Below are 26,275 nucleotides of genomic sequence, written 5' to 3' on the forward strand. Positions count from 1 at the left end.
CAGGGACTCCAAAGGCATCCTGGGAAGTGGGTCTACCTATTTTGGCTTTTTTTTTTTTTTTTTAAGATTTTATTTATCTGTCAGAGCGAGCGAGCACACACACAAGCGGGGGGGAGGGGGGCACGCAGGCAGAGGGAAAGGGAGAAGCAGGTTCCCACCTGAGCAAGGAACCCCATGCCAGACTCCATCCCAGGACCCTGGGATCATGAGCCCAGCCAAAGCCAGATGCTCAGTCAGCTGAGCCAGCCAGGCGCCCCTTGGCTCTGTTTTCAGCTCCATCCTCCTAGTTCCAGATCCCGCCATCGAGTCTCAGTGGCCAGCTCCGGGCTGCCTGCCCTCCCTGAACCCATCCCTGTGGCCAAGGGAATGGAGGGCTCTGTCTGGGGTGAGATCATGTGGCAAGAACTACACGGAATGTTTCTCTAGAGGACACTGGGGCCCCGACACCATGATCAAGGGCTGACCAAAGGGAATAGGGTGTTTAGTCCGGGGCACGTGTGCATCTGTGAGGCTCACCGTCACAGCCCAGAGCTTGAACCTGAACCTGAGCCATCTGCAGGATGCCACCCACCCCTGCAGACTCACTAGCTGACTGCAGGGCCCCCTCCCTGCCCCCAGCCGTTTCCCCACAAAAGCAGCAAGGCAGGCTGTTGTGTGAGGTTGTGGGTGTTCCAGATGGCTGGGGGTGGGCAGCCATGGTAGGGTGCCCCCCCATCCTGCCCTCCCCTCACAAAGATGATGGGGGCTGTGCAGGTAGGAAACGTCTTTATTATTGGCCTTGATTCATTCCTCATGTAGTGTCCATGGATTACGTGTCCAAAGGATCTGCCTGGCAAATACTACCCCTGCCTGGCTGCAGCTGCCCCTCGAGCCCAGACACCAGGCCTTTGTCCATCACACAAGGGAAGCCAACCCCACCATCCCAAGAGCTTACGCTTGGGGTGCCTGGCTCCAGGCTGCCCCAGAAATGAACTGGACCCTCGGTCCATCCCCCTCTATTTTGGCCAGGAGTCCTGGGGAGGCCGAGGCTGGAGTCTGGACAAGCACTCTCTTTTTGGTTTCATGATCATTTAAAAAACAGAGAAGACAAACATTTCACAGTCTTTAAAAAATAGTAGGAGTCTGGTGAGAGAAGCCAAGGTCCTCCACTCGGGGGGCCCCCCCGTGAGGCCGACACATCCAGGTCCCGTGGGGTCACTGGCCTGAGCCATAGGGCCAGTTGAAGGTACTTCCCGACAGCAGCATGTCTCGGATCAGCGTCTCAATGGGCGTCTTGCCCACCAGGCGCATGAAGAACAGCTGGGAGATGAGGGAGGCAGGGACCGCGCGCAGGGCGGGGAGTCGCAGCAGCAGGCGACCGAAACGCTGGGGCTGGGACGGGTACTGAGCCCGCACGTACTCAGTAAGGGCCACCTGTGCCTTTTCCTGCAGGCTTTCCACATGTGCTGGGTCCGAGAGGCCGCAGGCATCTGGGGAGACAGGGCAGGGTCAGGAGGGTGGGGAGAGGTGGGAGGACACCAGGCCCCCCACTCAGGGCTCCGGGTGCTGGGAAATGGAGTCCTGAGGCACAAATGGGGTCCTCTCAGGCAGTGTCAGTCCTCGAGAGACTGAGGTGGCCTCAACTGAGGACAGTGACCAAGAGTGTGGACACTGGTGTCTCCAGGACAGGGGAGCCCCAGCTGAGGCCCTGGGCAAGGTGACAAGTTCTAATCAAGCTCAAGGGGAAGAGGAACTAGGGAGGGGACTCGAGGAGGAAGGCAAAGCCAGAGGGGGTGTTCAGCCAGAGTGGCCTGGAGTGGGAGACCCATGAAGGGTGGGCAGAGGAAGAATCTTCTGGGGGCAAGAGGCGCGAAGCCGCATTTATCAAGTGAAAGCCACCTCTCAGAGTGGCCTGCGTCTCATTCCTGCATCCCTGGCCCCAAGAAGACCCCTAGTGGGATCTGGAACCTTCCAGATGCAGAACCCGCTGCGCCACCAGTCTCTGGAGTGAGGTAGGGCATTCAGTGGCTAGGTGGTTAACTAAAGACTAGGAAGGTCCTGGCCGGCCGGCCCACAGCGGGAGGGACTCCAAGACCCGCCCCTGCCCTGTCCCATGCGGCCAGGAGTTAGCCAGGAGGCTAACTAGGGGGCGTTTGGGGAGCCCTGGGTCAAAAGTCTGGGGGCCCAGAAATCAGGGAGTGGAAAGCTCAAGGGGGGCCAGAACCAGGTGTCAGGGTATCCCCGCCTAGCAGGCGTCTGTAACTGCGCAGTAAGCAGGAAGGCCTGAGTCGGCAGAGGAGGGTCAGGGGTGTTGGGGAGGACGAAGATCGGGGACCAGGTGTCCAGGACCTCCCCTCCCTCATCCTCCGGCTCTGGATCTGCTCACTGAGCACCAAGAGTACCCTGATGAGGGGGTAGAGGCTGGGGTCTCAGGAAGCCTGGGAATCCGGGAGAGAGGCTGTTGGGTGACCTGAGCCACACGTCCAGGCCCAGCTGTGGGGCTGGAGAGCACGGCTCAGGGTTCTTAGGGAGCCCTGGGATCAGGCGTTGGGGGCATCAGGGTGTCACACCGCCTGTCTCTCCTTCACTGGCCCCCCAGCAGCGCCAGGCCGGCAGGCTGAGGGTCAGGGAGGGGGGGTCCTCTGGGGGCCGGGGCCAGAGTCCAGGTCGCCCCCCACCGCCACCCCCATCCCGCCCCCGCGTCCTGGGAGACAGACACACACACACAGACACAGACACGCGCCGCGCATCTCACCCGGCGTGAAGAGCGCGATGGCCTTGAGGCAGCCGTACTCGGCCGAGTCGACCTGCAGGCGGCCCAGCTTGTCCACCTGCTCCTGGAAGGCGCGCACCTGGTCCATGAAGGCCACGGCGCGCTCGGCGGCCATGGGCGCGGCGTGCAGCCCGGCGGCGGCCAGCAGCGGCGCCGTGTGCAGGGGCAGCGCCGCCTGCGCCGCGTTCAGCACGAAGAGCTCGCTCCAGCTGAGGCGCAGCAGCGCCACCTGGTCGGCCACCGGCAGCTCGGGGAAGAAGGGCGCGTGGCGCGCCCACTCCACGGTGCTGAAGAGCAGCCGCGCCGCCAGCTCGCACACGTTGTCGATGCCCAGCACCGCGCCCGCCGCGCCGCCCCCCGCGCCGAACGCGCCCGCCGCGCCCGCCCCGAAGCGCCCGGCCGCCGCGGGGTAGGGCTCGGCGCGCAGCAGCTGCGCGATCAGCTCCGACACCGGCTGCCCCGGGAAGAGGTCTCCGCCCGCCGCCGCCGCCAGCGCCGAGCCCGGGGGGCTGCCCGAGGACGCGGCCACGGCGCCCGGCAGCGAGTGCGGGATGCGGCCGCGCTGCACCGCTGGGGGCGGAAGGGGGACGCGGAGGGGGCGGGGGAAGGGGGAGGCGGGCGGGGAGGGGGCAGGCGGGTGACGAACACGGGGTGCGGGACAGGGATTGAGAGAGACACCGGAGAGGAGCGAGGGAGGTGGCAGGGAGAGGGAGGGACGGAACAAGGGGGAAAGTGGGTAGGCGTGGGGGGGGGGGGCAGGTGGAGGGAAGAAAGGGGGGGAAGATAAAGTCATCACAGGGTCACTCAGCCCCTCCCCCAAAGGCTCCCCACACCCAGTCTTTCCCTGGTCCCCCAACCCCCCCATGCGTGCACAGATGATTGGGGGACCTGCAAGGACCTGCAGGCCCCACCCTGCTTGCCCTGTGCCAGAGCAGAAGGCCATTTCCAGCCACCAGTCCCACCCCGCTTCTTGCAGAGGAGCATAGGGGGTGGGATGGGACCCTTGGGTGAAGACTAATTTAATTCGCACCTGGCCCCCTCCCTCTGGACGATGTGAGCTCCACTCAGCCGCCATGGAGGCCTGACCTGTCAATCATGCCCCCATCTGCCCATCATGGGGGTCTCAGAGCTGACCATAGGGCCAGGGAGGGGTCACTTTCATTCTGCTGGGGTGGAGGGCGGCCCTGGCCAGCCTAGCCTTGAAGCAAGTGATCTCTCCTACAGCGATGGGATCTTTTCTCTAGCTGCTGGCCTCATTCCACCCCCAGATCACAGCTCCAGGGGGACCCCAGAGCTGGGAGTGGAATCCCAGCCTATAATAGGTGCTCAATAAACATTAACTCCCATCAGTAGCCTTGCCTGTTAAAGGAGAGCACCCACTGCTGGCTTCCCAGGATTCAGGTGAATAGGAAGAAGGAAACTGAGGCACAGAGAGGAGGAGTAGCCACAGGTTTACCTGACCTGTGCCAGGGTGGTTGGGCTGAGGGCGAGACAGAAACTAACTAATGATCTTTAATGAATTGGCATGCCTCGTCTCATCTTCATGAACTCCTGGCCAACCGGCCACAGAATGAATGGGGAACAGAATGTGGGTGGAAGTCGGGGCCTGAGCAGGTTAGTGGGGGCTTTAGGTTCGAGGGTCCTTGTCTCAGAACCAACTGTCAAAGATCAGATCCCAGCTCAACGCCCCGGCCACAGCCCGGCCAGGGTTGGGTGGAGGACCTATTCCTTCTGCCTTTGCTCACTCAGTCCAAACCTTATCCCCACCATTCATCCATCACCCAGCCATGTTCCTACATCAGTGCCTTTGCACTCACTGTTCCTGCTTCCTGAGATCCCCTCCCCCAGCTCTTCCTCTTTATCCAGCCCAAACTGTGTGGGTTCAAGTCCCAACTCTAGTGCTCTCTGACCCTGGCAAATGTCTTCACCTCTGAATTCTGTGCTCAATGTCCTCATCTGTAAGATGCAGGTAGTAATGACAGTGATGACACCAATCACTAAATTAATGAGAATCGAACCTACTTAGAACAGCACCAGGCATATAGGAAGGGCTCAATGGGTAGTAATTCAAGCCAAGAACATGTATTAAGCACCTTCTATGTTCTAGGCCCTGGACTAGTCACTGGGTATGTGTCAGAAAACAAGACAAACGCAAGTCCCTTCCCCCAGGGAGTGGACATCCTGGTGGGGGAGCAAGTAAATAGTGCAAAATAAAGGGGGATGGTGAAGAGTAATCAGGAGGGCTTCTCTGAGGAGGTGTTCTTTGAGCAAACCTTAAAGGAGGTAAGGGACGCTTAGGTGGCTCAGTTGGTTAAGCATCTAACTCTTGATTTCAGCTCAGATTATGATCTCAATGTTGTGTGAGTCCTGTGTTGGTCTCCACGCTGGGCATGAAGCCTGCTTAAGATTCTCTCCCCCTCCCCTGCAGTCCCTCCCTCCACCTCTTAAAAAGAAAAAAAGATAAGGAAGCCATGCAGGTATGAGGTAAGAGTGTTCCAAGAAGAGGGAACAGTCTGTGCAAAGGCCCTGAGGTAGGACTGTGCTTGGGGCATGAGCTGTGATTATTTCCCACTCCTGACACTTTGGAGAGCTGAAGTACATCAGGACTTCAGGTCATGGACAAGCAGAAGCAAAGGTTGTGGAGGGCGAGTCATCCCCGAACTTGAAAGGACAAGAGAGTAGTCGGGCAGTTTTAAGAGAGAGACCGAGCAGCCACTGCCAGCTTCTTTCACAGAGGCCAGCAGAGAGGAAACTAACTTTAGAGCAGGAGAGAACTAAGATGCAGGGAAGAACTGCCAACCTGCTCCTGGGGAGGCCGGCAGAGACAGCAGCCCAGCATGGGGTTCTCAGCCAGTGAGCCAGGTCCTGCTCCCAAGCCCACCGGGCTCCATGTGGAAGTCTCTGGGTTCCAACTGAATTCTAAGAGTGAATTCTAGAGCTTGGTAGAGCTCTAGGCCCAGCTGCCCGGCACGTGTCCACTCAAGTCCCCAGGGCAGAAATAAGGGGCTGGGCCTCCCTCTGGCTCCCAGTGCCCAGGGTCAGGCGGAAGGGTAAGCTGCCCTTTGCCTTAATCGGGCGAGTTCCTGCCTTGGACAAACACAAAGCAGGGGGTGGAGGATGGAAGAAAGCAATCTCAAAAAAAAAAAAAAAAAAAAAAAAAAAAACATCCTTGTTCAGTGTTGGCCAGGCTAAGGGGCACAGGGGTCACTGAGGTGTCAGGGCCAAGGAACCTGACTCTGAGGCCAGGGGCCCTGGTGGGGAGGGGCTGAGGGGCAGAAGAGTCCTGTCGTGGGCCTGAATCAGGGTGTCCCCTGCATCCCCAGCTCCACCACAGCCACCAGGTGACTATGGATAATTGGATTCCTCCAGCCTGGGGCCAGACTGAGGCCCACGAGATTGTGGGATCGGTGGTAACGAGGTTAGCAGGCGCCAGGGCCCCACCCTCCTCGGCTCCCAGACCCCCGAGAAAGGGAGTGAAGGCGAGGGCTGTTTGCTCACCCTGTGCCTGCCCCACGCCAGCGGGTACTCACCCTCCTTCCTCATGCCCACCCGGAAGCACTTCTTCAGGCGGCAGTATTGGCACTGGTTCCGGTGATGCTGGTCGATCTGGCAGTCACGGTTGGACCTACAGGCATGCAAGGGGTCACCGTGACACCCACATCCTGCCCCCTGAGCCACCCTATAAGTCACCTTTGAAGGCCACACCTGAGAAACATCCATGCCCCCTACCCCGGGATGGGCAGGTACCCTCCCCAAGGGGCACAGGGGCTAAGCCTGCAGGTCTGCAAAGGGGAAGAGGACAATGGACGGTGGGGACAAATGGAGGCTGCGGCAGAGTACATTAGCACGCCAGGGAGGGTATGTTGGGACTGGGTTTTAAAGGATGAACAGAAGTTCAGAAGAGCTCCCTACTCAGTGGGTAGTCCGCTTCTCCCTCTCCCCTTTCCTCCCCCTCCTCCCTGCACCTGTGGCAGGCACTCTGTCAAATAAATAAATAAAATCTTAAAAAAAAAAAAAAAAGTTGCCCAGAACAGAGAGGCAATTCCACGCAGAGAGCACGAGGTGAGCTGTAAAGTTGGAAACGTGCAAATATGAAAGCCTCAACGGTCTCATTTTACTTGGTCATTGCTGGGCCGAGGGTGAGGTCTTTGTCCCAAGGGCAATGTGAGAACAGCAAAGGTACACGCTCAGGGAGCCCGGCTTCGGGAGTTACCTAAGAGGCTTGGGGCCAGGCCAGGGCCCATCCTCTACGGGCACAGTAGGGCCGGGGTATTATCACCCCACACAGGACCACCACCAATGAACAAATGAATGAACAAACCCCGGTGCCCCCTTTAAGACCTCAGACCCAAGTCCCCTCCTCTGGGAAGACCTTCCAGACTCCTAATTGAGCCAAAGAAGCTTCCCCTGGGTGGCCCTCAGGGATCACTGCCTCTTGCAGGGATGGGACAGGGCGCCCCGCCCTGCAGGACTCGGAGCTCCCCATCCAGGGGCAGCCCCCAGCCGGCAGGTTCAGGCCCTCGTGCTTCACATTCTCCAGCGCTCCTTCCCCCAGGCCCCTGCCCCTGCCCCTGTGCTCCCTCAGTGTCCTTCTACCCCAGCCTCAAGGCTCTCCGAGGCCCGGCCCCAGGGACAGAGAGACACCCCCGGCGACCCAGCTGGGCCACCAAGAGGGTACCCAGAGACAGTCAGCGTAAAACACTCGATGCAGTTAAAATCTCAACACCTCTCAGCCACAGACACTCAGCCCCAGCCCTGCAGTGGCAACTTCTCCACCGAGACTCAGTTTCCGCATCTGGAAAGGGGAGGCCAGATGCCGGCTCTCTGTGGGATGCACTGGGCCTGGGGGGACCTGAGGGGCTTTCGGGGAGGGCAGCAGGACCCAAGCCCAAGCTGGGGGCGGGGGTCTCAACAGCAGGCTCAGGACAGCGGAGGCCCTGGGGATCTCCAAGGGCCCAGGTCCCACAGCGCCAGCCTCGCAGCCCAGGCCTCTGTCCCCTGCCCGGCCGGAGCCCCCAGGAAGAGGCCCCGCTAGGGTGGAGGGAGTTCAGGCAGAACCAGAACAAAGCCCAGCAGGCAGGCAGTGGGAGGGTCCTGGGCAGCCGGGTGGAAAGAGCCAGGCCTGGGGCGGGCAGGCAGGCAGGCAGGGGCCCAGCTCCGGGCCCCTGACCTGGAGCGGGGGGGTTCCCGGAACCTTCTGCCTCGACTTCCCCAGCTGTGGATTTGGGAACAGATCTCCTGTCCCTCCAGATGGGGAAACAGTAAGTTCCTCCTGTTATCCCACCTAAAGAGCACATGCTTTGCCCAACCCTATGGTCCAACGCAGCCTCCTCCCTGGGCTTCTGGCCTCTGGTCAATTTGATCACTTGCCCTCCTCGGCTCCCTGTCATCCTCAGTCCAGGACTTCAGATCCACTCGGTTCCAAGTCCTCCCAGGCCTGGGTGGTCTCATCTTACCACACTGCTCCCCTAACCTGCCACTGAGCCTTTGCCTGGGCCACGCTCTCTACAGGAGTGCCCTTCACCTCCTCTACCTGCCAAACCCCTCCTGCTTCAAGGCCTACTTCCCATGGACCTCCTCCAGGCAGCCCTCCCTGAACCTCGCGCAGAGCCAGCCCCGCTGTCCCCGGGGACTCCGGACCCATCCTTCCCTCTGGCACAGCCCAGACTCCACAGGCAGGCAGCATCTGTGTCTCACTGTGTCTCCTCCAGACTGGGAGGGCGCCGGGATTGGACTGGGGTCTCTCTGGGAGGGGGTGGGGGCTGGCATCAAACCTGCCCGGCTAGGCCCTGTGGGGACTTTGCGGAACCAATCTGAGGCTCAGAAGGGGCAGTGATTTCACCAGGTCCCACGGTGCAGAGCTTCTGCGGCGAAAGACCTGCCGGCCCCAAACAGCACCCCCCCTCTCCTGTCTTGTAGCTCCCTGCTCCCTTCAGAGGCCCCTGAGACCCCAGAACCACCTAAGCTCCTCCCTTGCCCTCCCCAAAGACCCGGCCAGAGAGCAGGCAGCTATTCCAGCAACAAGAATGAGGCCAAAGTCTGGTGGCCCAGTTACCACTGGAGGAGGGAGCAGGCCAGCTCTCACACACACACAGCTACCCCAGACCAGGCCCTGACCGCAGACCCGGGGCCAAACTCCAGCCTCTGGTGCCCGGTGCCCCGCCCTGTGGCCTCACCAACAAGCCCGCCATCAGCTGCCCTCTCCCTGGGGACACCCTGAACCAGGACTCAGCCGCTCCCCTCTTCCCAACCCCAGTTCCCCTTGCTAAGCCCCAACTGGGGCAGGGTCTCTCTCTGGGGGCCCCGGGGCCTTGCCAGGACCTCTCTGGGCCTCAGTTTTTCCTATCCGGAAAATGGGACTCTCCAGACTGGCTCTGCAGAGCCTGTACACGTTCATGTTGGGGTGCAGGGCAGGAGCTCGGCAAGGAAGCAAAAGGACACTCGCGGAGGACTGGTGGGAAAGGGGACCCTGGGCTAGACACCCCAGCCCAGCATCAACCGGAGAAAACTAGCAAGGCCACACCCTGTGTCAGTGGGGCCTCCAACCCAGGAGGGCCCGGGGCTCCTTCTTTGGAAACATTCACCCCCCACCCCGACGGGGCCGACCGAAGTTTCAGGGATTTTCCAGGAGCCCTAGGTCTGCGCCCACTCCTGATGGGGGCAGGGTTGGAGCAGCCGAGGTGTGGTCAAATCCAGGCGCCCTCCCAGCCCTCCCAACGGCGGTTTCCAGTGACCCAAGGCCCAGGGTGAGCCCAGGGTTGGGGGGAGGGGGGCAGCTCCCCGCTGATGGGCAAGCCCGGCTCCCCCCACAGCAGGGCTACCCATGCGAAAGAGGCCGGAGGCCGCCCAGTGCACCCCTGCCTCGCTCCCGCCGCCGCTGCCGCCTCGGTGGCCAGGGCGACTTTGGAAGTGATATTTGACCCCAAGGGCGCGCCGTATCGATCCGCGCGGCCGCAGACAATGGCCCCTGGACGCTGCGAGCCTCGCAGTCCAAGTTGCACGTTCGATTCCCGCAGGGTCCCCTGCGCGCCGAGATCCCCAGGAGAAGGGATGCCCTGAGGTTAGGGCCCCACCCCTGACAGCACCCCCAACCCCTCCCTGCGCGGAGATGACCCCTCTCGGGAGAAAAGGAAGGGAGGGAGAAGGAGCAAGGAACTGGGGCGGAAGCCGCCAGGGACCACCTGACGGGGGGGACCTGCAACGATACAGCGCCGACTGTATACACAATCCCAGGAGGGGCAGGGAGGGGGCGGAGGGGAGCTGTGCCCCTGTCTCGGAGGGGGGAGTGGAGGCCTGGGGAAGGTCAGCGCCAGGCCCAAGGTGACCGAGCAGGTCAGAGGCCCGGCCCAAGGCGGCCCGGTGCACAGCGGCGGTGCGCGGGCAGGGGGCTCACCGGCAGGTGTAGCTGAGGTTGCGGCGGATGCTCCGCTTGAAGAAGCTCTTGCAGCCCTCGCAGGTGAAGACGCCGTAGTGCTTGCCGCTCGACTTGTCCCCGCACACCACGCAGTCCACCTGCAGCCCCGGCCGCTCCTCGTCGCCCGGCTCGGCGTCGCTGGCGGCGCCGGGGGGTGAGGCCGAGTCTTCCTCGGCCGCGCGCGGGTAGCCGCCAGCCTTGTCCACGCCGTTCGTGTCGCCGCCACCGCCGCCGCCGGGGCCGCCCCAGCCGCCGGTCACCATGGCCATAGCCCCAGGGCAGCGGGGCCGGGGCGCCCCCTCCGCGCTCCTCCCTCCGGGCACCCCTCTCGGCCCGGGGGGACCCTACCCGGCGCGCATCCGGGCCCGGCGCGCGGGGGGCACCGGCTGCACCCCCCAAAAAAGTTTTGCAGCAACTTCCTGCGGCCGGTCCGCGCGCCCGGGCAGAACTGGTCGGGCCGGTTCCAGGCCAACTTTCCCACGCGTGCGCGGGGCCGGGCCTGGGGGCGGGAGGGGGGGCGCGCTAGAGGCGCGAGCCGGGGGCCCCGGGGACTCGCGCCCCGCCGCCCTGGGGCCCCGGCGGGGGCGCGCGGGCCATGGCCCGGCCCAGGCTGCGCAGGGGGCGCCCTCTGGCCTGGCCGCCGCGGGGCCGGGGGCTGCGGCCAACTTAGCGGGCCGCCATCCGAGCGCGGGAGGCCGGGGGGAAAGTTTGGCCGCAAGTTACGCGGCCGCCCGCGGCGCGGGGGAGGGGCGGCGGGCGCGCGCCGGGGCCGGTCGCCGCGCCCCCCGGCTCCCCCGGGCCCCCAGGCGGCCGCTCGGGGCCTGCGAGGCTGCGGGCCGGCGCTTCCCGAGCTGCCGCCCCCTCTGCGGCCGCGCCTGCCCGGCCTGGGCCTGCGCCTGGGCCCGAGCCTCGCTCTCGCCGCCGCCGCCGACCCCGCGCGCCGGCCTCGCGCTGCGGCCGGTTTGACACACAACGTTCCATTCGCGGGGCGGGCGGGGGGCGGGGGCGGGGGCAGGGGCGCGCGCCGCGGGCTGGGGGCGGGCGCTCGTTGCCCCGGCGACGGCCACCCTTATAAGGGCATGGGTGGCCTCGCTCGGCGCCCGGCGCCCGGGCCGGCGGGAGGGGCGAGGGCGGAGCACGGGGCCGCTCGGCCTGACCCTCCCCCCCTCCATCCCCCCACTGCCCCCGCCCTCGCCCGACTCCAGCCTTAACCCCTGCCGGGCCGCGGCGGGAGCCCGGGCCGCCGCTGCCCTCTGCCCTTCCGCAGCCTGCACAAGATGTCTCTCCGAGGCCCTCCCCTCCGCCTCCGGCCTTGGACGATGCCTCGCTCAACCGCCCTCGAGGCGCACCTCGGAACCCTACCCCTGCATTCCCTGCAAAAGCAATAATGGGGGCCGGTTGCACCCGGGGGGCACGCCCCTGCGCAGTACACACACACACACACACACACACACACACACCCTGGGGCATTTCTTTGCACAGTTGCATGATGGATTGTGTTTGCTTCCTCTTCCAGAAAGTCGCCGCGTCCGACCCTCACCCCACCCTTTCTCAGCTCGGGCTAACACCTGGTGCTGGGAATCTCCAGGGCCAAGGGATGTTGTGGTCTGTGGCTGGCGGGGGTGCGAGGTCAGGGGCCCCCTCGCCAGAATTTTAGGCCTCTGGGGGCAGGGCACCCACCCGCCCAGCTAGGCTCGAGGCAGCAGGAATGCCCACCATCCCTACTGGGGCCTGCCCCCCTTTCCTCTCTCATTTCCTTTTCTTTCTGTGCTTCACATAAAGGGCTTGGCCAGGCCACCGGCTGGACTGCAGATGTCTCTTCCAGGCTCCCAGGAGCCTCTCAGTTGCCGCTGGCTTACAGCTTCCCCTGCCCCCCTCACTCACTGGGGACGACCAGCATTTATTAAGTGACATTTGTTTGTCACCACACACACACACACACACACACACACACACACACATCTCCCGCCCAGGCAGCGCTGGGCTGGGCAAGCCTGAGCTTCTAGCTCTGGGCCTGTTAACGTTTAACCAGCTGGAAAAGCCCTTCCTATGGTGACCTTTCACCTTGGAGTCCCGCAGGTCCAGTGTTGGGCCTTATCTCCTGCCCTGCCCTAGGCCCCGGGCCCAGAACTGGACACCAGGGCACGTGGCTGGGCCTCTGAGAGCTGCCAGCAGGAAAAACAGTGCCCTCTGCCCCCACAGGCCCTCCCCTTGCAGAAAGAGGCCTTGGGAAAAGGCATGTCCTCCAGATTACATCTGAGGGGGCAGATATACCTTGGCTTCGGTGGGGGGGAGCTGGGAGACCTGGGAAATCTTGGAGATCATGCAACATTTAAAAGGCTACCAAGGTAACGTAAAAGCCAGGCACAATGCACCCAGCCTGGGCCTCTGGGGCCCCCAGGGAAAGTCTGGCTGGGTGCAAGTTGGAGGAATCTTTAGGAAGTGCAGGAAGCCAAAAGACTGTGGTTAGACATGAGCGAGGACTTTCTGTAGGACTGACTAGAGTGGAATTCCCGGCCCTGTAAGCCCTGCTGGAGATGGGGGTCTGGATGGTTAGAGAGGACCATTTTGTTCTGGGATTGCCTGGAAATGTTCTGGAGGTGCTGGCTGGTTATTTGGGGTTGAGGACAGGGGTCCCAGGTCTCTGGTCTGCATTTTTCAGCATTCTTGGGCAGGGGAGAAGGAAGGCATCTTGGGAGACCAGGTTCAGGGAAGGGAGTCAAGGGGACCTGAGAGTGGAGAGGCAGGGGCCTGGGGCTTGAGGGACACCAGTTGCGGGGTACTAGGGCCGGTTTGGAGGCAAGGGGGAATATCCTAGAACCTCCGGTAGGTCCCACCCCTCGAGGGCGGCCCTGCCCCCTTCCCCAAGCGCCAAGGCCCCGAGCCCCCTGGGGCCCTCCTGGGCTGGGGGGGTGGGGGTCGAAGTCCGGCCCCGCCCCCTTGACCCCTGCCCGCGGCCCCGCGGTGACATTTGACCTTGCGGCGGCTGCAGACCCAGGACAAAGAGCCCTGGGCCCATCTGCCGAGGGGGCACCCGTGGGAACGGCCAGACCCCGCTCCCGGCGGCCTGGGAAGCGGCCCCTGCCCCCCTCCGACAGCGCAAACTCGTTCCCCACCCTTTCGCAGGTGACCTTGTCTCCTTCTGCGGACTGGGGAGACTGGTGGGACTGGGGGGGCCTGAAGTCACTCTTGCATTCTTGGCAAGAGGAGATAAGGTCAGCTCCCCTGACCCTCCTCAGCACCTTGCCCTCCTCAGTTTCTCTGCTTTCTTCAAAGCTGGCCTTTGTCCAGCGAGATTGCACCGACCGAAGGTCACCAGCCCCCGTGATCTCTAAGGAGTTGTGCGTCAGTAGGACCAGGTCGAGTCCTGGGGCCCGCCCTGCAGCAGGCAGCCACCGCGCACACCTGCACAGGTGTGGGCTGGAAACCACTCCGCACCACCACCACCAGGCTGGGGATGAAAACCTTTCTAATCCCCGTCTTGGATTTCAGCCATCACCCAGGAGGCAAGCGCCAACCGGGTCCCACCCGGTCCCCCTTTCCGGAAGGTGTGGCTTACACAAATGACATGCTAATCAGTTGCCTGCTATTAACCTAACACTAACTAACGGCTCGGACGCCCGGCCAGGAAAAGCTGGAATTTAGCCTGGTCAGGTCCAGACCCTCAGGCCCCAATGGGCCTCCCTCCCCGTGAGCGCGATCTATTAGTTGCTCATTGCCCCGGAGTCACCACTTGCAGGTTCTTACCCTTGCTTCCCCACCCACCCAGCGTCCTTGACCTTAACTCCATATTCTTTGAATGCAAGTTACAAAGGCCTCTGATTCCTCCTCTCCTCCACCTCCAGCTGGGGAGCGATTGCAGATTGCTTTTCCAGCTAATTTTCCACACCCTGAATCATTAGGCCTTCAGTTTTCCTCCTGGTATATGGGTATTTTCCTCTTGGGAGCAGCTACCAGGCCAAATCCAGCAGCTCCCTGTGACGGGGATGGGCAAGGGAAGGTGTGTCCTATCCCTCTGGACCCCTTCCAGGGCCTCGGGAGGCAGATGAGTGTTGGAATTTCGGTTCTGGCCAAATAACCTCACTGACCCCAAATCCTTCAGCCAGCCCTAGATTTGGCATGAGCTCTGGCACGATCCCGCTGACATATCACAGTCACATGCTACATGGTGCCAGGCCGGAGACAGGAAGCCTGTCTCAAATGCCCAGCCACCCCTCCATCAGCTCCCAGACACTCAGGTGCAACAGCCCCCATCCCACCCAACAGGTCCCAACATTCAAGGTCACACATGATATAACATCACTCCAGGACGGTTTATGATGTGGCCCGCCATAAAACTGTCTGGCACATCCAGAAACAGCCAGGATGGGGCCTACAGAAAGGTCTCTCCCAGCCGGGGAGGCCGGTGGGGTTGTCTGGGCCTCCCCAGTGCCCTTGCGGTGGCTTCTAGCACCTCCAGCTCCTCTGCCTGTCGAGCCTCCATTAATGCCACCTGCTGCTCCAGCTTCCTCTGTTGCTCTTCCTGCTTCCGGTGGGCACCTCGGAAGGCCAGGACCAGGGCACTGGAGGAGGGTGGAGGGGGGATGGGGCTGAGCTGGGAAACAGCCCCCCATCCCACCTACGTCAGGAGCTATGTATTCCCAGCCCCAGACAGGAACTCTTTGAATCTTCCTGGGGTTCCATCCGGTAAAGGGGCAGTATGGGATGGATTGAACTTGCCACCCACCTTACAGTGGTGGGGGGGAGGCTGAGGCTCAGAGAAAGCCAGGACACTCACTTCTGAAGTCACCAGAAGAGGGGGACCCACCTGTGAGCCTTGCATAAGTCCCTGTTCAGCTCAGCACTCTGAGCACATCTGGCTCGCCCCTTCTGAGCCACGTGTTCTAGTTCCTCCCGCAGAGACTGCAGCTGCTCCCGCAGGCCCAGGGCCCTGGTGCAAGGGTGGGGAGAGAGGAGCTTGTGGCCGTAGCCAATCCTTCCCATCTCCCTCAACGCCATGTGAACACACCTGTACACAGAAGTGCAGCCAACCCTCCGCTGCACACAGTGCCCCCGTGGATTCTCACATATACCCCCCCGCCCCGCCCATCCATCCCCCAGCCCAGGGCCGAGACACACACCGGTTAAGTGACGCTGCCAGTTCCTGGGCTAGAGTCTCCGGGCCCTGCACTTTGCCCACCTGGCCTCCATCAACGCCCCTGCCACCCCTGCGGAGAGCAGGAGGGCCCTGTGGGAGGCAGAAGGGAGGGAAGTGACATTGGCCTAGGTGGAGTGTGGACTCAGCCCAAGCTGGACATGGAAGTCACCCAGACGGTGGCGGCCACAGCCCCTCCCCTCACAGAGCCCCCAGTCTGGTGAGATACCCCAAGAAAGGTAAAATGACTCCCAAACCAGAGAAATAAATAACAGGGGATCTCATCTGGAGGCAGGCAATGACTTGCAAGAGATCATGGGTTTAATCAGACAAAGAGGTAAGTGACCAGTGTTCTTGGCAGGGGCACAGCATCTACAAAGGTGTGAAGGTGGGAGAGATGATTTAGAGGAGGGTTCCAGAAGCTGCTGAAGGCTTTAAGCAGAGGGCAGTCTTGATGAGATAGGAAAAGGCAAAAGGGAAGGCCTCAGGGAGAATGCTCGAGCCAAAATTTAGGAAGAGATGAAGCCTGGGCTTGGGCTTTTGGGGAGGAGATGCTGGAGTGGGACTAAGGAGGAGGCACAGGTTTGAGTGGAAGACACTAAAACACCTTGGGGCTTACTGGGCTTGATACCCTCAGAGAAAAAAAAAACAAAGTATAGGTATGAACTTTGACAGGCAGTTTAACCATTCAACTCATTTCTTTGTGGGTTTTTTTTTTTTTAAGATTTTGTTCATTTATTCATGAGAGACACACAGAGAGAGGCAGAGACATAGGCAGAGGGAGAAGCAGGTTCCCTGCAGTGAGCCCAATGCAGGACTCGATCCCAGGACCCCGGGATCACGCCCTGAGCCAAAGGCAGACACTCAACCACTGAGCCACCCAGGTGCCCCAAACTCATTTCTTCGTGCAGAAATGCCAACTGTGGCTCCAAAGGGGCTGTGATTGACCAGGGCCACAGACCTGCTAGTATACTGCTAGCCCCACCAGGCCCAGGAAGGGCCACTCACCTGAGACAATTCCTCTTCGTCTCCACTGCTCCTGCCTCCACTGCTGTCCCCACTGCTACTGTTGGCCCCACCCGTCCGTAGCTGTGCCCGCTCCCACCGCAGCTGCTCTAGCAGGAGCACGTGGGCTGGGCCCTGGGCTCGGAGGGCAGCCTCTCGAAGCTCCAGACCCCGCTTCTCCCGCCGCACCAACTGGAGCCGCAGCATCAGGTCAGCCAGAGTCTCCTGAGAGACCAAGGAGTGGGCAGAGAATTTGGGCCTCTAGGATCAGGGGAAACTGAGGCCCCAGGAGGTACCCAGTGAGGACTGGTTAGGCAAGAACCCAAACCTTCACCATGATCTTGTATGATGAGAATTATCGTCTCCTAAAAATGACAGCTGTAGAAATGGCAGTTCAGAGAGTACCAATATCTTAGACAAGATCAAGTAACATCTCAGTGGAAGGGTCTGGAGTTTCTCCAGCTCTAGAACCTCAGGTCTTTCATGCCAGGGTATAAACCTCAGATTATGTCCCCCGCCTCCATCTCCTTTCCACAGGCAGGAAATTTTGGAAAGCCAGATTCAGAATCTTATGAGAAATTGAATTCCGGAAGACAAACTCCTCTTCAACCCTCAAAATCCCAGTTCCAATCCTCCTCCCTCCAGGAAGTCTGCCCCCAGCCAAGTAGAACTCTCCTTTGTTACTCAGTCGCCCAAACACATCCCTCTCAGCCTCAGCAAAGGGTTTTGTCCCACCGGAAAGACTAACACAGTGACCACTACCCATATGTACCCGTGTGGCTGCCAAGTCTCGCTGGATCTGCATTTTCTCCAACCGGGGTAGGGCCGGGCCAGGCTGGGTCCCCAGAATGGCCTGCACCAGAGCTTCTGCATGGGGCACAGTGGGCATGGGTGCCAAAGTTGGGCCCGGTTTTGGGGGAATCTTCACCAGAGCACGGCGCTCCCGGAGACGCTGGATATAGCCCCAGAGCTGGGTAGCCACCTCCTGTGGTGTGGGCCGATCCACACTACTGCCCTCAGGGCTACAGGAAACAGAAGAGGGGTCTAATGTCAACACTGGTGGCCATAGTCGTGTTAACCTCATGCCAACTCTGGTAGGCTCTATCAACTTCCATCTTACTGACCATGATGGATTCTATGCCATCTGTGGTGAGTGCTATCATACCAACATGGTGGACTCCATAATATAAACCCCAATGGGCACCATCATTCATCAAGACAACATAGTGAACACCAACACATCAACGCTGACTGTTGCTCACGCCGTCATGATGGAAGCCATCACACCAACTCAGTAGGTGCTATCACTTATGGCAACACAGCGGATGCCACCACACGATGGGCACCACTGCTCAGCTGGCCAACCCAGTTTGGCAACATCATGCTAACTCAATGTGTACCAACATCAGGGCAACCCCATTAAACACCATCATGCCAGTTCTAATCAGTGGGCACCATCATCCATCTTCATGCCAACCCTGGTGGATACTATACCAATTGCAGTGGCTGTCAGCCACCATGTCAACTTTGTTGAGTAGCACCCAGACAATTCTAGTCAGGCCTCATGCCCATGAACCATGGAGCATCCTACACCAACCCTGCTGGGGCTCAGCCATGCCAAACCCCAATGTGGAGGCGTGGGAGCCCCTTTCTCTAACAAGGACCCCACTCACTGGCCCTCCCAGTTCTCAGCTTCCCAGGGTACCTTGGCTGTGTATCCCGTGGTGTCTCTCCATCCATCGCAGCCTCCTCTTGTGCCAACAGCCTCTGAGCTTCCTTCTCAGCTGCCTCCAGGTCACCCGTAGGGGCTTCCTCTCTTGCTCCCGAGTCTGCCTCCAGGAGAGTGAGCAGGACTCCATACGCCTCCTCACAGTGCTCACTGTGAGACACCGATTCTGAGTGCTCTGGGACACCCAGCTCCATCTCATGGTGTGGGTGACATACTCACTTGCTCTGTGATCCTTCACTTCCTCCCCCACCTTCACCCGTGGGAGCTTGTAAACTCCTTCAGCACCCTTGGGCTAAAACTGCCTTAAAAAAATTTCTCTGGAGATGCTTGGGTGGCTCAGTGGTTGAGTGTCTGCCTTCAGCTCAGGGCATGATCCCAGGGTCCTGGGATTGAGTCCTGCATCAGGCTTCCCTCGAGGAGCCTGTTTCTCCCTCTGCCTATGTCTCTGCCTCTCTCTGTGTCTCTCATGAATAAATAAATAATCTTTAAAAAAATAATTTCTCAGGGATCCCTGGGTGGTGCAGCGGTTTAGCGCCTGCTTTTGGCTGGGGGCGTGATCCTGGAGACCCGGGATCAAATCCCATATCGGGCTCCCAGTGCATGGAGCCTGCTTCTCCCTCTGCCTGTGTCTCTGCCTCTCACTCTCTCTCTCTCTGTGACTATCATAAATAAATAAATAAATTTAAAAATTAAAAAATAATAATAATAAAATAAAATAAAATAATAATAAAAAAATAATTTCTCTGGTTGGAAAGGGCTTTCCTGCAAGGGCCCTGACTCTCACTGTGGATCATCCTCTGAGATGGCACATCCTCGGAGTACTCATTCCCTTCCAAGCTGGCGATGTCACGGGTGGGATGCACTCACCTGTATTGCAAAGCCAGACGCAGTGCTGTGGCTTCAGCCTCCCGCTGGCCCAGCTGCATGCTGAGGCCTTCACACCGGCCCTTGTACCCCTGCAGCACAGCTGAGAGCAGACGGTTGAAACATTTGAGTTTCTCGATGCTCCTGCCTCAGAAGTTCAGGAAGAGGGAAAATGAGAGGCACCGTAGGGTAGGTGGGACCCAGCTGACTTCCACCCTCCTCCCCACTCCACTCCAGCTCCAGACTCTCAGGTTTAGAGCCCAGCAGGGGGAGGCACCAGTGCCCTTACGAGCTCAGCATTTATGGTTCTTACGCCTGGAGCTGTTCCATCTGGGCTTCCATGACGTGTATCCCTGGGGCGGGGGGTTGAGTGGGGAGAGGTCCAAGCATCTGAGTGCTGGAATCACTCCGGAGGCGTCGGAGCAGGGGATGAGCCAGAGAGAAGGGGTCCTGCCAGAAAAAGGTGACTTGATTTGCCCAGATTGTCACTGAAGAGCCTAGTGTCATGGGTTTAAGCCTCTTCCAATCCCTGAAGCTACCGGACTGTAGGACCAGGATTTGAGTCTCATCACCCAGAATCCTAAATCTCAAGATCGTGGTTTTTAAGCTTTCTGTACTCACCTGAGTTCCCCAGGGCTCCTCATCTACCCCAGAACTGCTGGAGCCACTGCCTGAGCCACCTGCTTGGCCAGGGGAGGGAGGTGGGAAAGATTCCAGCCTCAGCAGCGAATCCTGCAGCTCCTGGACCTGGGGTGGGGGTGGGGAAGGAAGATGGAGTAGGTCAGGCCTGGGAGCTCCAACCACCCACCAACCCTCCTTCAGACCTGCTCCTGAGACAGTCGCAAGGCCCCGGCTGGAAAGCAGGAACCCAGCTACTGCCCGCCCCCTCCGAACTCCTCACTATTCAGCCTTGGGCAATTCACTTAGCCACTTAAGAATCTTCTATCTTTATTTATTTATTTTTTAAAAGATTTTATTTATTTATTCATGAGAGACACAGAGAGAGAGACAGAGACACAGTCAGAGGGAGAGGCAGGTTCCCTGCTGGGAACCTGATGTGGGGCTCGATCCTGAGTCTCCAGGATCACGCCCTGGGCGGAAGACAGGTGCTAAACCGCTGAGCCACCCAGGGACCCCCATCGTCTATCTTTAAACATATAAATGGCCAGGTACATTTATATGTACAGGAAAAGGTGCTCAACATCACTAATCATCAGGGAAATGTAAGTCACAACCACAATGAGATATCATCTTATACCTATTAGAATAGCTACTGTCAAAAAGATGTTGGGGTGCCTGGGTGGTTCAGTTGGTTAAGTGTCTAACTCTTGGTTGTAACTCAGGTCATGAACTCAAGGGTTATGGGATCAAACGTTGTGCTCAGTGAGGAGTCTGCTTGAAGATTCTCTCCCTCTGCCCCTCCCCCCACTCATGGGCACATGTGCTTGGTCTCTCTCTCTCTCTAAAATAAATAAATCTTAAAAAAAAAAAAAAGCACAAGTGTTGGGGAGGATGTGGAGAAGAGGAAACCCTCATCCACCGTTGGCGGGATTGTAAATTGGTGGAGCCATTTATGCAAAACCACATAGTGCGTCCTCAAAACTTGAGAATAGAACCATCACACGATTCAGCTATTCCACTTCCGGGTATTTACGCGAAGGAAATGAAAAAAAAGTAGCTCGAAAAGATATCCGCACCCCTATGTTCACTGCAGCATTACTTGCAATAGCCAAGACACTTAGGAAGCAACCTAAGTGATCATCAGTGGATGATTTGCTAAAGAAGATCTGGTGTATAGACAATGGAATGTTATTTGGCCTTAAAAAAGGAGAAAAAAATAATAAAAAATAAGTTTAAAAAAAAAAAGAAGGAGGGACACCTAGCTGGCTTAGTCGGTGGAGCCTCTGACGTTTAATCTCAGGGTGATGAGTTCGAGTCTCACATTGTGTGTACAGACTACTTAAAAAATAAAATCTCTTGGGATTCCTGGGTGGTGCAGCGGTTTAGCGCCTGCCTGTGGCCCAGGGTGTGATCCTGGAGACCCGGGATCGAATCCCATATCGGGCTCCTGGTGCATGGAGCCTGCTTCTCCCTCTGCCTGTGTCTCTGCCTTTCTCTCTCTCTGTGACTATCATAAATAAATAAAAATTTAAAAATAAAATATCTTTAAAAAGAGAGAGAAGGAAATCCTGCCATTATGTAATAACATGGATAAACCTTGAGGGCATTGTGCTAAGCAAAATAAGTTAGAGAAAAGCAAGCGCACCATGACCTCACTTATATTTGGGATCTAAGATAAAACAAAACGAAAAATTGAACTCACAGTTATAGAGAACAGAATGGTGGGTGCCAGAGGCGGTGGGGGTGAGGAGAGGAATGTGGGTGGGGGTGAGGAGAGGAATGTGGAGCAGGGATCATCTTTCCCAGCCAGGAAGTGGGCCCCACCCCTTAGGCTGGGCTCTGGTGGCCCCATATCTTGCCACCTTGTCCTGCCCAAGATGAGGGCCTGTTCCCCCATCTCCTTCAGCCACGTGGCTTTAGATTCCATCCACACGTTAAAGAGGTCAGGGTGTGTTTCTCTTGTCCTGACATCTGCCCTGAGCTCTGGATTCTGACCCCAGAATTGTATCTTTGATGGTCCTACATGGGTGGCTCAGGGGTTTCTTGAACTCATTAGGGTCCCAACAGCTCCTGGTCCTGCATTTCTGGCTTCCAGTCCCGCAGGACCCCAAACCAGGACTTGTCCTCAACCCTTCTCTGGCTTTCACACCCAAACCTGCCAGCTCCACCTTCGACACCACCCAGAATCTGCCCACTTTGTGCCACCTCCACAGTTTCCACCATCTGGTGTCTGGACCAGTGCCTCGTGGATCCGCCGGCTGTTCCTCCCATGCCTACCAGAGGGCGCCTGTGACCGTGGCACCAGGTCCCACCCCTTTCTGCCAAGGGGGCGGAGGTGGGGGGGGGGAACCTCCCAGGAGCCCACCAGGCTCAGGGCCAAGGCCCAACTCCCAGAAGCCCACAGACCATGTAAATCTGCCCCCATCACCAACCTGCCCTCCCCTCACCCCCACACTGGCTTCCTCACTGTTCCCTGACTCACACTCCCACCACTGGAAGGGAGCTCCTTCTCCGCCTGGCATGCTCTTTCCCCAGATCCTTGCATGGCTCCTCCCTCACCTCCTAGCTCAAGTGTCACCTCCTCAAGGGGCATCTCTGACCACCTTATCTAAGAAGGCAAGGCACCTTTGTTCAGGGCTCTGCAGCAGTCAACGCTCCATAAAAGTTTTTCTCTTTCTTCTTTTAGATTTTATTTATTTATTCAGAGGAGACACAGAGAGAGAGGCAGGCTCCCTGTGGGGAACCTGATGCGGGACTTGATCCCAGGATCCTGGCACCATGACCTGAGTCAAAGGCTCAACTCAAGTCAACCACTGAGCCACCCAGGCGTCCCTCCATAAGAGTTTTTCTAGTGAACAAACAATGGAAGGTTGCCTATGCCAGGCCCGCCTCCCCCTTAGACAGAGAACCCTCAGAGGTAGAGCACAGTAAGTCGGAGACCCTCACCTCTCTCTGCAGCATCTCCTTCTCCCCCTGGATGGCCTGCAGGGAGGCCTGCGTGCGAATCAGCTCCTCCTCTCGGCTGCCCAAGGCCAATCGTAGCCAGTCATTCCTCTCTGCCAGGCTGGCTGCCTCCCTCTGGCAACCACTTGCCCCCTCCTGCTCCAAGCAGGGCCTTGGTCCCACCTCACTTCTGTCCTCTGCCTCCCCGGGCCCAGGACAGCTGGGGGGCCGGCGGCGCCAGGCAGCCGCCGCCGCCTCCAGGGAGCTCAGAGCATGCTGGAGAACCTGAAACACGTCAGAGGCTTCAGGCCTGGGGGGGACAGTCTCCCCATCCTGTGGAGCTACATCTGTGGCCTGGTGGCCTTCCTCTGCAGGCTGGCGGGGTCCCTCGGGAGATGGGGCCAGTCCTCTGCTAGAGTCCCCCTCAGCCTCTTTGTTGGTCCTGTGGTGAAGTGAGAGACAGAAGGTTCTGGAAATGGGGTCATCTGGGGTGGCTGGCTCACAGAGGGTGCATTATCTGGGGCCTTGAAAGTTGGGCAAGGAGGGCAGTGGGAAGCTACGGCGTGTGTGTGAGCAGGGGAGGAACACAGGTAGATCTATGGGGAGGAAAGACACACCAGGGCCGGAGTGGGAGCCCAGACGGAGTGGGCCTTACCTGTTCCCCAGGTCCTGCCCACTGGCCTCTGCCTCTGGCCCCTGCAGCCTCGGCTTGCAGCTCTCCTGAGATGGCACAGGGCCCAGCTCAGAGTTTCCGCTGGCTGCCTCAGCCTCCTCTGAACTCTCCGCCACGGGATCCAGCTCCCCCTGAAAATGACCCACAGGGCCAAGCTCCGAGCCAGGCCGGGGGGTGAGTGACCCCAAAGAGCTGGATGCGGCAGGGAAGGGGGCACTTACAGGTGGTGCGTGCCTCCCTCGCCGGCTTCGGGGTCGCGTGGCCCGGGCACTCATTGCTGTCCAGAATTCAGTCGTCTGATTCTTCTTCCGAAAGCCGCAGCCTGATCTCAGCTCTTGTCTTTGTTGGTCTGGGCGAATGACAACCTTAATACCTTCTTCTATGAAATGAGCATCGATCTCCTCCCGCTGGGAGGGATCTTGAATTACCAATGTTGAGCTGGCACATTTGAATACCCCTCCTGACAGGCAGCTCACTACCTACCAAATTTGTTCCTACCTCCCCTTGTCTTTTGCCTCCTTTATCTTTCACTACCTCTGTGCTCCCCTCGGTCCCCAATCTGGACCTGGCTCGAGGACTTCAGGAATCACCTCTCCTCCCCAGGGTCCTCTTGAGTCAGAGGCCCCAATCTTGGGGTTGGGTCCCCTCAGCGTGCTCTAATGCTACTCCTCTGTACCTCTAGGAATACCTTGGTCAGCAGCCCAAATCCCTGGACACTCTTGGGGTAGCTCTGGCCACTGCTTGCTTAGGCCTTGGGCTGGCCAAGGCTGGCTTGGGAGAGGCCAGGAAACAGGAAGCCCCCTCCCCTGGTCATGTGACTTGTTATTGTGCTATTTCCTCCTCAAGGACATCAGCTTCCTCCAGTCCCGGTGGGGCACACATGTCCAGCTCCTGAGCTGTTGGTCCTTCCTTGCCCCAGCCTCCAATCTCATGTCTCTTCTGCCTCTGAGCCTCAGTTTCCTTATCTGTAAAACGGGGGGGAGGCTTTAATTATAGGATCTATCTACAGTGTCATGGGAATTTTAACAAGCAATTTGCACATGACCGAGCACCATCCAAGAACTGAATTGTAACACACCACTCTTGTTCGCTGCCTCTCCGGCCCTCCGATCTCTGCTTCCTCTGCCAGCTGCTGCTTCTCCTGGATTCCTCAGGGCGCAGATCGCCCCTACATCCTGCCCATTTTTCCTGCATCCATCTCTAAAGGGCCTCCTCATCTCCCTCCATAACAGCCCAACCCTCTCCCCTCTACCGGGATGCCAGCCCCTCTCTCTCCTTGGACTCTACAGCCACCCACCCCTTGACCTTGACTCCCTTCCCCACCCAGGCCCCAGAGACAGAGACCTCATTATTCACCTCTTCTGCTCACACACCCTCCATGACTCCCATTGCCCTTGGGAAACATTTCAAGCTCTTCTACCCGGCATTCGAGGCCCTTAAAAATTATGCCTGCTGTTTGCACCCTTGTATACTCCATGCTTTAGCCATGATGACCCCTCTGTGAACAGGTGAAGGTTCACAATTCTCACATCCCAGGGCCTTTGGTTATGCTGTAACCCTTTCCTTGTTTCTGCACTTGGCTTATTTTTTATTTATTATTTTTTAAAGATTTTATTTATTCATGAGAGACACAGAGAGAGGCAGAGACATAGGCAGAGGGAGAAGCAGGCTCCCTGCCGGGAGCCCGATGCAGGACTCAATCCCAGGATCCCTCGGGATCACGACCTGAGCTGAAGGCAGCCGCTCAACCATTGAGCCTCCCAGGTGCCCCTGCACTTGGTTTAAACTGCGCAGAGCCTGGAGTAGCCTGAATCTTCCTCATTCGGCTGACAGACATAGGAGGCTGAATCTTCTTGCTTCTGCGTCCCCAAAACAGGTAAGGAAATAAGTTGCAATTCTCTGACTTGGGGGCACCCAGGCACATTGAAATCTACACTCTTAGCCTCTGCTCCAGCCATTTTTTTTTTAAAGATTTTATTTATTTATTCATGAGAGACACAGAGGCAGAAACAAGGCGGAGGGAGAAGTAGGCTCCCCGCGGAGAGCCTGATGTGAAACTTGATCCCAGCATCCTGGGACCACCACCTGAGCTGAAGGCAGATGCTCAACCACTGAGCCACCCAGGCGCTCCTGCTCCAGCCATATTAACCTCTTAAAGGCTCCATCAGGGATCCCTGGGTGGTGCAGCGGTTTGGCGCCTGCCTTTGGCCCAGGGCGCGATCCTGGAGACCCGGGATCAAATCCCATGTCGGGCTCCTGGTGCATGGAGCCTGCTTCTCCCTCTTCCTGTGTCTCTGCCTCTCTCTCTCTCTCTCTCTCTCTGTGTGACTACCATAAATAAAAATTAAAAAAAAAAAAAAAAAAAAAAAGGCTCCATCACTCCAAGGCTCTTGCAAGCCTCAGGACCTTTGCCAAGGCGATTCCTTCTTTCTGGAATGCCTTTCATATTGTTTTTCTAGCAAGTTCTTCATTCTTGTAGACCTAGCTTGCATAGCTCCTCCTGGCTGTCGGTGACCAAGAACCTGGCTCTTGAGGGCTGGTTTAATTGATCCTTTTACACATAAAGAAACTGAGGCGGCTCAGAGTGGGTTTTATTTTTTATTTTTTCAGAGTTTTAATGGTTAGGGGGTAAGAGAAGAAGTGCGGGTGAAGAAGAAAAGGTGGTTTGAAATAGTTTGGGCTTAGTATTTTGGGGGGTTTGCAAATATATGCAAAATAAGGGGCAGAATTAAATAACTGGGCAGGGCCTGGGGCGTGGGCCACTCCCACCTCAGCGCACGAAAACCCGCCCCCCGCCGAGGGCCAGGTCGGCTCCACCAATCATCAATTAGCCCTACCTCTCCGTCTAAATCCCGCCCAAGTCACTCGCATTCAGTTTATCACATTGCAAGTGAGGCCTTCTCCATCCCTTTGAGCCTAGTCCATAGAAAAGTCCACTCCACTAGGCCTCGTCCCAGCCTATCAGGGCAGAAGCGCTGACCACTGAACCCTGATTTGGCCAGAAACATCAAAGCCCTGGCACGTCTTGCTTTAACCAATCACATTTCAAACCCCACCCCCTAGCGCTGTCCCAGCCTATCAGCTTCCAAGGCTCTCCAGCCTTTTCCCCCGCCCCGTTCAGTGGTCCTCTTGCCTTACGG

General features: G+C 58.5%; 2 protein-coding genes across 4 annotated transcripts; both read right to left on the bottom strand.

Moving 5' to 3' along the window:
• Positions 1–748: 748 nt before the first annotated feature.
• Positions 749–10,653, bottom strand: NR2F6 (nuclear receptor subfamily 2 group F member 6). The gene is made up of 4 exons (XM_041761487.1): positions 10,146–10,653; positions 6,283–6,377; positions 2,735–3,322; positions 749–1,469 (listed from the first exon to the last, which is right to left on the bottom strand). Exons 1-4 carry the CDS (start codon positions 10,433–10,435, stop codon positions 1,195–1,197), a joined length of 1,248 nt encoding a protein of 415 aa, XP_041617421.1. The 5' UTR covers positions 10,436–10,653; the 3' UTR covers positions 749–1,194.
• A 3,807-nt stretch (positions 10,654–14,460) lies between these two features.
• On the bottom strand, positions 14,461–23,919 carry USHBP1 (USH1 protein network component harmonin binding protein 1). 3 transcript variants are annotated; one of them, XM_041761484.1, is made up of 13 exons: positions 23,824–23,919; positions 23,357–23,542; positions 23,118–23,266; positions 22,466–22,904; positions 19,520–19,645; positions 19,212–19,348; positions 18,902–19,042; positions 18,011–18,184; positions 17,078–17,327; positions 16,309–16,530; positions 15,287–15,393; positions 14,974–15,096; positions 14,461–14,728 (listed from the first exon to the last, which is right to left on the bottom strand). In XM_041761484.1, the coding sequence occupies exons 2-13, from the start codon at positions 23,408–23,410 to the stop codon at positions 14,539–14,541; spliced, it is 2,112 nt and encodes a 703-aa protein (XP_041617418.1). In that variant the 5' UTR covers positions 23,411–23,542; positions 23,824–23,919; the 3' UTR covers positions 14,461–14,538. The 3 variants fall into 3 exon arrangements, with proteins under 3 accessions (XP_041617418.1, XP_041617419.1, XP_041617420.1); XM_041761485.1 differs by having other exon boundaries at positions 23,357–23,484; positions 23,824–23,896; XM_041761486.1 differs by lacking the exons at positions 16,309–16,530; positions 23,824–23,919 and having other exon boundaries at positions 23,357–23,817.
• Between the last annotated feature and the right edge of the window lie 2,356 nt (positions 23,920–26,275).

The sequence above is a fragment of the Vulpes lagopus genome, chromosome 7, assembly GCF_018345385.1.
Source record: "Vulpes lagopus strain Blue_001 chromosome 7, ASM1834538v1, whole genome shotgun sequence".
Classification (NCBI taxonomy): Eukaryota; Metazoa; Chordata; class Mammalia; order Carnivora; family Canidae; genus Vulpes; species Vulpes lagopus.